General features: G+C 48.2%; 1 protein-coding gene across 2 annotated transcripts; it reads left to right on the plus strand.

The window, feature by feature from the left end:
- The first annotated feature begins 126 nt into the window (after positions 1 to 126).
- M6PR (mannose-6-phosphate receptor, cation dependent) lies at positions 127 to 9608 on the plus strand. Of its 2 annotated transcripts, XM_077824593.1 has the most exons (7): positions 127 to 565; positions 4400 to 4573; positions 5157 to 5326; positions 5413 to 5522; positions 5975 to 6105; positions 6690 to 6816; positions 7499 to 9608. In XM_077824593.1, the coding sequence occupies exons 1-7, from the start codon at positions 534 to 536 to the stop codon at positions 7619 to 7621; spliced, it is 867 nt and encodes a 288-aa protein (XP_077680719.1). In that variant the 5' UTR covers positions 127 to 533; the 3' UTR covers positions 7622 to 9608. The 2 variants fall into 2 exon arrangements, with proteins under 2 accessions (XP_077680719.1, XP_077680726.1); XM_077824600.1 differs by lacking the exons at positions 127 to 565; positions 4400 to 4573 and having other exon boundaries at positions 5164 to 5326; positions 5388 to 5522.
- Positions 9609 to 10606: the final 998 nt, after the last annotated feature.

Here is a 10606-nt window from a genome sequence, read left to right on the forward strand (position 1 = left end):
GGGGCCGAGTCACGTTTTGCCGTTCTCATATGCCATTGGGGAAACTGATCAGGGGCGGGGCCTGAGGCCCAGCGTTGTTGCCTAGCTTTAGCGCCCGCCCCTTACCCACTTCCTGCTTCCGGATCACCGGGTGGGACTGAGGGAGGCACCGGGCAGGCTGGTGGGGAATGAGGAGGCGGTAGCGGTGGGGAGACCTTCCCCCACTGATACTCGCGCCTGGGAAGGGGCTCCCGCTCCAGTTAATGAGGGCCTAATTAGTTATTAATTTATGCGTGATGAATATTCATGAGCTTTTGTTAATAATTCATTAGGTGGGTAGAGGCCGGGCGGCACACGGGATTCCCCAGGGTGGGCGCACGTGGCGCGGGCAGCGTGCGGATCATTGAGCTGGGCTGGGCTGGCACGACTTGGCTGCGTGGGGCTGACCGCGGGAGGTAGTGGCAGGGCACGTGGCCTTGTGGGTGGGTGGGTGGGTGGTGCAGACACCGGTGTCTGGGTAGCAACGGTGTGACGTGCAGCCTCGCAGATACTTCATGCCACACCTACCTCGCTGTCCCAGTGTCAGGTGAGTTTCTCCCTTTCCCCCCGTAATTTGTTTTCAGCATCTGTTAGTTGTCAGTGGTGGTGTTATTGGGGGTCGTGAAAGCCTGTGGGTGGGTGGATGTCGAGAGGATGGGCTGAGCAATGTATTGGGGGTGCAATAAGAGGCTGGCTGTTGGGGATGTGTGGCTGGGGGATCCCAAGTGCTCTCAGGATGCCCTTTACAGTTTAGGCCAATTGAACCCTACTTTGTTACAGCTGTGAACTGGGATGCAGTTTCAGCAGCACCACTGATCTTAGTGGCCAATTTGTGGCTGGAGAGGTGACTACAAGGGCCTTGGGGTCTGCTGTTGTGTGAGAGTATCGCTAGGTACCCATTGTACAGATTCCCATTCTGGGGGCTGAAGGGACTTGGCTGTCAGGCCATCTGTCCACTCCTATATGAGAATATGGTGAATACTGATGGAAGAAACACCACCATGATCTCCTGACTTGGGATGGAGGAGAGAGATGGAAGAAATTTGTAAAGGAGAAAGAACTAATGAGAGGAGAGGACAAGGTCGCTGAAGACTCCTAAATCCAGATATTGGATGGATCCTAACACACTTTGAAGTCCTTATATAACAGAATTATCCAGTTACTGAAATGCAGCAATCTCTGGGGTAGTACTCAGCAGCTGAATAGCCGCATGGCAACAGAACCCAACAATTTGAGTTTTGTGTCTAGAAAGAAAGCAGAACTCCAAATCCAGTTGAATCTTCAGGGGGTGTCTAAGGAGAGAGGATATAATCATCCAGGTTGGAATTTGACCAAAACACTGTGGTTAGCTCCCCTTCTGTGGCCAAAAAAAGTCACACAATCTTTAATGGCCATGAGTGGTTCTGGCCCTGGGCTTTCCATCTCAGCAAAAGTGGAAACTAATTGTGCTGCCTGTTATAAATCAGAAGGGGACACAGACCGGAAGTGAACAGTCTGGTGGGGATAGAGGAACTTGGTTAAATTTGAGTGTTTTGACAATGGAAACTATTGCCTGTTCAAAATCAATCCTTGGGCCAAACTCGCCCCGAGGGTGAACCTGCTGCAGGCTATGGATACATTAGGTGTGCACCTGGCCTTCTGTGCATTCATTGTTGATACTGTGTCCTGCCTGAACTCTAGCTATGGTCACTGGATTGTCTCTCCTAAATTTCCCCTCAGCAGTTTCAGTCCTCGCTTTCTGTCCTGAACTCTTGTATAGCATTGCTTGGTTCTGTTACATGGCTACTATATTCCATCCGATATGGCTGCATTTCAGCTGTAGGAGGGTGTCCCATATACATGCAGTCTTCAAAGCATGTTGAGGTCTTTGCCGCATGAGGGATGCTAAAGTACCGGAAGGCGCCAGTATTTTTATATCACTTTCAATTTGACAACCACATGAACTAAATATGTACAAGGTAGCCAGCCAGAAAGGTCTTTTCTACTGTTGAGAGAGAGGTGTGTTCTGAGCACGGGAGCCAGGAAACCACAAGTTCTTGTGCTGGTTCTGACTTGTTGTGTGCCTTTGTAGGGGGCAAGTCACAAGCTATTTTTGCCTCAGTTTCCTCTTTTATACAATAACCTCTTCAGATTTATTTGTCGACCATACACCCTGATCTAAGAGGTCTCACGATAGTTACAAGCTTTAGGGTATGTCTACACTAGACCTGGAGGTGTAATTTCCAGCTCAAGTAGACATACCCATGCTAACTGTGATCAAGCTAGCGTGCTAAAAGCAGAAGTGTAGCTGTGGCAGTGTGAGCGGCAAGAAGGGTTAGCCACACCAAGTATGCTTCCCATCCAAGACCCTGAATACCATCCTTGGACAGCTAACCACTCCCTCCTGCTCTCAGTACCACTCCAGTGTAGATAGTCCTTAGTGGCAGACCTTGTAACTCTGAATTCTTCACTGTGGCTTTCATTATAACCCTCATGTAACTTCACTCGTCAACAGGCTGGCCCTTCCTTCTGTTAACTTCTTCGTGTTTTTGTAGCCATAGCCTGATTTTTATAAAATTTTGGGTCAGTGTATTAATCAGTTTCTGTCAATGTTAGGATCTTCGCTGGGAGTTGTGGTTGGAAAGGGAAATCGACTGTGTGGCTGCTATTGAATGGCAAGGTCATTGTCTGTTTCTCTGAGCAATTAGCTCAATGTTTAAAGGATGTTTTATGATTAAGACACAGGACTGTGTTGTTCTGTATCTTCATTAATGATCAGGAGGATGGCATGGATTGCACCCTCGGCAAGTTTGCAGATGATGCTAAACTGGGAGGAGAGGTAGTTATGCTGGAGGGTAGGGATAGGATACAGAGGGACCTAGACAAATTAGAGGATTGGGACAAAAGAAATCTGATGAAGTTCAACAAGGACAAGTGCAGAGTCCTGCACTTAGGATGGAAGAATCCCATGCACTGCTACAGATTAGGGATTGAGTGGCTAGGCAGCAGTTCTGCAGAAAAGGACCTAGGGGTTACAGTGGACAAGAAGCTGGATCTGAGTCAACAGTGTGCCCTTGTTGCCAAAAAGGCTAACGGCGTTTTGGGCTGTATAGGTAGGGGCGCTGCCAGCAGATCAAGGGACGTGATCGTTCCCCTCTATTTGGCATTGGTGAGGCCTCATCTGGAGTACTGTGTCCAGTTTTGGGCCCCACACTACAAGAAGGATGTCCAGCGGAGGGCAGCAAAAATGATTAGGGGACTGGAACACATGATTTATGAGGAGAGACTGAGGGGACTGGGATTATTTAGTCGGCAGAAGAGAAGAATGAGGGGGGATTTGATAGCTGCTTTCAACTACCTGAAACGGGGTTCCAAAGAGGATGGACCTAGACTGTTCTCAGTGGTAGCAGATGACAGAACAAGAAGTAATGGTCTCAAGTTGCAGTGGGGGAGGTTTAGGTTGGATATTAGGAAAAACTTTTTCACTAGGAGGGTGGTGAAGCACTGGAATGGGTTACATAGGGAGGTGGTGGAATCTCCTTCCTTAGAGGTTTTTTAGGTCAGGCTTGACCAAGCCCTGGCTGGGATGATTTAGTTGGGGATTGGTCCTGCTTTGAGCAGGGGGTTGGACTAGATGACCTCCTGAGGTCCCTTCCAACCTTGAGATTCTATGATTCTATGACTGGAAACCTGGGCTTCTGGGTTTTATTCCCATCTTAGCCATTGATTTATGTGACCTTACACTTGTCACCTCTGTGCCTTGGTTTCCTCATATGTAAATCAGGGATGCCAGTCCTGACCTTGTGAAACTCAGTGCTTATAAAATACTTTCAGATTCTCGGTGGAAAGGAGCTAGGGAAGGGCAACATAAATTAATACAATTATTAGGATTAAGGAGCTTGAAATAGACAAAGCCTGACTAATCCTAGTCACTGTCCCCCACAAGCTCTTTACACAAGAGCTGCAAAGACAATTGATTAGAATGATACTAAGTCTGTCTCTGATGACAGATGCCCCTTTGGGATACAATAAATAGGGCTTATGTCTGAAACTGACCCTGGTTTCAATAGCTGGCCAGCCTAAAGCATGTTGGGTTCTGTTCTGGCCAAGCGAGTGTCAGTTGGTGCACTCAGCAGCAAGATCTTACTACCCCAATGTAAAGTCAAGGAAGATTTGCAGATTGGGCCAGTGGTTTTGTGGGTCTCAAACTGGCCCTGGCTGTACCCAAGGCAGGGCTTTGGAGTCTCCTGAGGATCTCTGAGATATTCTTGGGCCTCAGCTCCTCCCCTTTGAAGCCATGAATGAAGAAGACCTTGAGGTTTGTGTGTTGGGGTGGGAATGAGGTGTTTAAGTGTTAATCCTTTTTGTGCCTCTCTCTCTCTCTGCAACGGCACGTATACAGAATGTTCCCATCTCACTGTGGTTCCTGTACTGCACTGCTAGTCCTTGTGGCCCTGGTCATGGTCGCGATGGCAGATCAGGAAGAGAAGCACTGTGACCTAGTAGGAGATCAGGACAAAGAGTCGAAAAGAGAACAGGCCTTACTGAAGAAGCTGGAACCCCTGATGCCCGGGAGGTACAGTGCATGCAACCCTCTGGCCCACTGCAGGGACTGGGATCTGGACCCTGTCCAGTCAGACCCAGATTAGGAGAGAGTGAATGGCTCATAGGGCATTGAAGAATGGGACACTGGTTGTAACTAACCTGGGTGAGACAGATTTGATGGATCTCATTCTGTTTCCTGGTGGGAAGGAGCCCACATCACAGAATCACCAGCACAATCAGCACTAACAGGCTCCTTTCATGGCAGTCTTGGCTGTCACTCTGTGGACTGAATGGGACACAGTGGCAGGATTCCCTTTTCCCTATAGAGGTGGATGCCTCCTGGCACAAGAGTGAGATGGTAAGGGAGGAGTTTGCATTGCTGCTGTCCAGGCTCTACCTCTTCTGGGGTCAACAGAGGAGCTCAGTTTCCAGAGGCCCCACCAGTGGAGAGGTAGGGAGCAAGTGAGCTTACCTGAAAGGCAAGGCCTAGCTTAAGCTGTAAGTGGGCCTTAGAAATGGAGACAGTGTGGTGAGGCATTTCTGAATGTTAAAGATCTAATAACCTGTGTGGGATTCAATAAAGCAGTTGTCTGTTATCTGTCCCCTTCGCACAGCTTTGATTGCACCGTGAGCTTGAGCCCAGAGGAGAAGTACAGCTACACGTTCAGGGTGTGCAGAGAGGTCAACAGCTCTCTGTCCCAATCAGGCCTGGTACAGATCAATTTAAAGGACCAAAAGCACACAGTGGTGGGAAGAATCAATGAGACACAGGTCTTCAGTGGAAGTAAGACTCCCCTCAACCCTCCTCTCCAGCTCTGCCAGTCCACCTCACTCCTGACCTGCAGCCCTCTTTGTTTTTTCCCTTGGCAGGTGACTGGATCATGCTGATTTATAAGGGAGGGGATTCGTATGGTAGCCACTGCCATGGTGAGAAGAGGAAGGCCATGATAATGATCTCTTGCAACCGGAAGACTCTATCAGTGAGTGGCATGGGAGGACTGTGGGGCAGGTGTAGAGGCTGAAGAGGAGAGTGTGGCTGTGAGGCAGGAGTGAATCCAAGAGAGAGTGGGGGAGGGTGTCGCTGTGGGTGGGGAGGCTGTGGAGCGGCCAGAGGGGTTTTACTTCTTCTGTCCAGTGGGTGTTGGGTCTCTGCACCAGTAATGGTTGTGCTGCCTTTTGACTGGCTTAGCAGGCAGCTAAAAGGAGATGGTATGTGGCTTATTTTAGAAGTGGCTGAAATGGGACAGCTTTGGGGGAGAGCTCTGGAGGGGGCAGGCCAGGGTCAGCTGGAAGCCTCCCCATGTGTGTGAGAATCCCAGAGTTGGGGGATTACTGGAATCTTTGGCAAAGCTGGGAGCATCTGTGCAAGTAGGGGGACTTATTTGTGTCTAGCCTGCCACATGTTTCCTCTTCCCCACCCCCACCCAACCAGAGCGGCTTTACCTTGCTATCAGAAGAGCGGGAAAAGGAGCAGGACTGTTTGTACCTCTTTGAGATGGACAGTAGCTTGGCCTGCCCACCCGAGGACTCCCACCTCAGCATTGGGTCCATCCTGCTCATCACGTGAGTTACTGCAGGAGCGTGTCTGTTCCAGGCCTCTGTACTTGTTAGGAACATAGCACATGACATACCAGAACAGATCACTGGCCTATCTTGCATGTTCGTGGCCAATGCTGGCTGTAACTCTGCCCTTGAGTAAGGCTTTTCATCCACTGATCTACAAGATCTTGGGGTATTCTGAGGCTTAATCCTCATCATGTGAGAGAGGGAAACGTTATCCTTTCCCGTTTTAAGAAGATGGAAGAAGTGGAGGAGAAATGGAGAAGTTGAGGCACGGAGAGAAGAGACTTGCTCAAGATCGCACGGCAAGTCAGTAGCAGAGCAGGGACTAGAACCCAGGAGTCCTAACTCCCAGACCCCTGTGCTAACCATGAGACAGCACTTCCTCTCGGCAATGCTGGGGATGGGTTTATGCATGCTGATCGACAGCCCTGGTACCTTTTCTGCAGGTGCAGCTGCTATTTATGGCCCCATTTTCTGAATCGTACAGAGCTGTTGGCTCCACTCCCAATTGGAGGTAGACAGTCAGCTGGGGAGAGGTTGCCTTCAGCTTCCTCTCACACTCCTGTTTCAACATTCTCCTCCAGGTTTGCTTCGCTGGTTGCAGTCTATATCATTGGGGGATTCCTCTACCAGCGCCTGGTAGTGGGAGCAAAGGGCATGGAGCAGTTCCCACATTTTACCTTCTGGCAGGATCTCGGCAACTTGATGGCGGTAAGTGAAAATCAGTACAGATCCCCAATCCAGCCCAGCTGTAAGGCAAAAGAAAAGGGCAGCTGCCCCACACTCGGGGCCTATGATTTTTGTCGGATTGCACAAGCTTTATGCTTATGTTCTTGGATGCGAGACCTCCCAAAGAGAACTCTGGTGCAGCAGGAAGCAGATGACTCATTTGAGGGGGGCATTCTCCCCTTTGAGTCATTGCTGGCCTTAATGTTCCACCATGGTGCTAATGCTGGGGAAGGTACCATCCTGCAATTGCTGTGTAAACCAGAGGTCCTGCCCAGGCGTAGAAATTCTTTTCACATGGTGCTTTTCACATGGGGAGAGAGTAACCTCAGTGTCTGGCCAAATTCCAACAGGGAAAAGTTCCACTTTGCTTCCCTAAAACTCGCTCCCAGCAGTTCTAGTCAGAGATATTATTCTTCACTTACTGACCTACTATAATGTTGCCTGGTGCTATAAATCAGCTACCATGTTCCACCCAAGAAGTGGTTGGATTCAGGATTACAGGCATTGTGTATTTAATCTTTGTAAAGAGTTCTGGGATCTCTCAGATACTTCAGTGATGGGTGCAATAGGAGAACAGAACAGGAGAAACATGAGAGGGGCTGCTATTGTTTAGCATAATCTGTTGCATGTGGTCTGATCCCAGTACAACAACTTGTTTCTGCAGGACGGTTGTGATTTCATCTGCCGGTCTAAGCCCCAGAATGCGCCAGCTGCATACCGTGGTGTGGGCGATGACCAACTGGGGGAGGAGTCAGAAGAACGGGATGACCATTTGCTACCAATGTGATCAGGCATTAGACATCAGTTCTTTTTCTCTTTCCGTCTTCCCCCGGCCATTCACTTAACCAGGTGTTACCTAACCACTTCTCTTTTCACGCTCTACTCTTCCGGTTTTCTTTAAATGATTTGCTTCTTCCACAGCTGGTGTGTCATCCCCCTGCTATTTCAGAGCAGCACTGGCCCTAGGGGCATGTCCTCTGAATGTAATGCTGTGATTGGCTTATGCAGAGTGCTATGCAGTTGGGAAGAATGGTATTTACCCAGAGTTCTGTGCGGCTATGAGATGGCAAAAGTGCTTATCCAGCATTCAGTGCCCGGCAGGCCTGGGAGTCCCCTCAATGAGATCTAGGGAGAAACCCTGGGTGGGCATGGGGTGGAGGGAATCCTGATGTAGAAACAGCTAGGATTAGGGGGAGCATTTCTGTGTCTTCTCTGTAAGGTTTATTCAATCTGTGAAACACTGGATTTGTTTTTAATTATTTAAATGCACTTTCTGCTTTCTTCGCTTCCGTGCTGTGACACAGGCAAAGCATTCACTGCCTGCCTTCTCCCTCTGCCCCGTGTAATCATAGCCAGGATCTCTCCCCTCTAGCCAGATCCTTAGCAGGGCTGGAGCAGGCAATAGCCACTTGGCAATCTTTCCTTTTCTTGATGGTAGCCTGAATTGAACAGTGCAGGCCAATTTTTTTTAGCTATCGCAAAGGGCCATCACCAAATAACCTCGGTTTCACTGAACAGGGAAGGGGTCAGGAAGAACTAATAGGGGTCAGGAAGATTTCATGACTTTTTCCTATTGAAAATGGTCAAGGGAAATAGTGTCTTTCTTTAAACCTCCTCCTTGGTTGCTGGGAAGCCAAATATAATGACATGCTGCTGAGCAAGAACCTGAAAGTGAAACTGACTTCCAGGGTGAGGGCAAGAGCCTAAAGACAGCAGAGTCACTTGATTTCTGTTACAGGGTTTCCCTAAGTAGAGATGTTACTGCTAATGCAGTTGAGGAATTTTTAAGATTGTGATCCTGACTATGTCCTTCTAGGAAATGATGGTGTAAGTTAGTACGGTAATTGCTTTGCTGTGAAATAGTCTAGATTTTACTTTTAAAAGGGGAACACATTTAAGAGAGCACTGCTGTACCAAATGCTGACACCAGGGTAACTGTCTCCAGTTGTTACATTAAAAAGCAATGTAATGAGAAAGCAAAGCCAGGCCCTGTGCTGTTCCAATGAGCAGGTGGACTGGGTTGGATGTGACACTGCCCTCTATTGGGTGAGCTGTCAGATTCACTCTTTCAGAGCCATAGGGATGGAACAGGTCAGCTCTGACTGTGGGTTGTTTCTATCCCTGCTTAGCTGTGCCACAAGGATGGTGCTTCTGTGGCCCCTGCTGGCTGGGGAAGTCAGAGCTGCAGTTTTCTGGGGCACTGGAGCTGTTCCCATTGGAAGACCAGCAGCTCCAGGTGACCATTATAGGATTCATGAAGTCAGTGAAATATTCAGGCACCTTGATTTTTTTTGTTTTCATTTTTGTGGGGCGTGGGAGGGGTAACCTTTGTCAGAGAATAATAAGCCAGTCTGCTTCCCCAGGGGACTGGCTGGCAGAGAGCTATCTAGTAGAGGACACAGTTGAACCACTTGAGGAAAGGGGATATATTTTTGAAGGGTGAAAAAAAACAAAGACTGCAAGGAACAGGATGAGGCTTATGCTCCCTATTCTCTGGAAGGGAGGCCTGCCCAGTAGGAAGTGGGCAGGGGAGGTGGGGTTTGAGGGGAAGAAAGCAGATTTTATTTTTTTTCCCCCCTTTGGCTGGGATTGGAGCAGGCAAATGTAGTTCCTACTTTCTTTGGCTCTTGTTACTTTCACTAAATCTTTTCATAAGATGGGGAAATAGGAAGTCACTGAACTTTTTCTGTTACTGTTTTTCATGTTGGTGTTTAAATAAAATGAATGTTTTTTGTACAAAAACACAACTTTAAAAATAAAATGACCCAAAAATACCCCCTAAGCTCTTTATTGGTGCTTTTGAAATGATGGGAGCAGTATGTGAATGAACAGAGGGGTGATGTTCAGTGCCAGGCCTCTGACACCCCTTCAGCAAGTGAGGGCAAACCCAACCTGCCTCCTGTAATGTTGTAAATTTAAGGTTAGAGAGGCAGTGTTTGTATTATGGACCTTAAATGTGATATAAATGATCTGGCTTAAAACTTTCCAGCATAGGCATAGCTTTTCATCTATTTATCCATAGAAGAGCTGGGAAGGGGCTATAACTTGACTGTTCAGGTTTGCAGGGCGGCTTGGAAATTACCTGCTTTCCTGGCTGCTTGGGATCCTAGACTCATTGCCAGTAGTGGGTGCTACAAGAACATGGCTAGCATAGGTGCCTTGTATTAATCCAAGAGCAGCTTTCTGCCAAGGGAGTGACTTTCTCACTCAGGTCCCTTCTGTTTCAGCAAAGCCCAAGCTGCTGTCTGTATAGATTGCTCGGAGCAGGCACCATCCCCTTAACTGGAACCCATGACTGCCAGAATCCTGTGCTCTGCCTCCTAGCTAGGTCTAAGCAGACCCCTCACAGGCTGAATTGGAGGGATGTGCATGCCATGCAGTGTATTGGCACTTCTCATCCCTGCCATGTGCTCCAGAATATAAGCTGTCCAAAAAACCTCCATAAACTCAAGTAGTTATGGTTTGGAAGAAAGTCTTAAATGTGAATGGCAGGTAACCAATGCCACATTGTATGCTTCAATTTGCAGAAAGCCTGCCACAGTAGCTTAAAAGTGGAAACTGGCTAGTACTTACTAGTGAGGTGTTCACTTATAGACCCTATGGTGATACTGGAGAGGTCTACTATTTTTTGCACGAAAAGGGGGAGGATCTTATTATTATCACTCCCTGATGACAGTTCATTTTGATGCTTGCCAGAGGGGAAGGAGAAAAAAAAAATCTCCTACTCATACAAGAGTGGAACACAGCAGAGCATAAGAGTGCATTTGAACCC

This window comes from Eretmochelys imbricata, chromosome 1, assembly GCF_965152235.1.
Source record: "Eretmochelys imbricata isolate rEreImb1 chromosome 1, rEreImb1.hap1, whole genome shotgun sequence".
Taxonomy (NCBI): Eukaryota; Metazoa; Chordata; order Testudines; family Cheloniidae; genus Eretmochelys; species Eretmochelys imbricata.

Coding starts and splice junctions, on each gene's coding strand:
- M6PR (XM_077824593.1), top strand. CDS start 534: ATGCCACACCTACCTCGCTGTCCCAGTGTCAG. Junction 566..4,399: donor CCTCGCTGTCCCAGTGTCAG/GTGAGTTTCTCC, acceptor GCACGTATACAG/AATGTTCCCATCTCACTGTG. Junction 6,106..6,689: donor GGGTCCATCCTGCTCATCAC/GTGAGTTACTGC, acceptor ATTCTCCTCCAG/GTTTGCTTCGCTGGTTGCAG.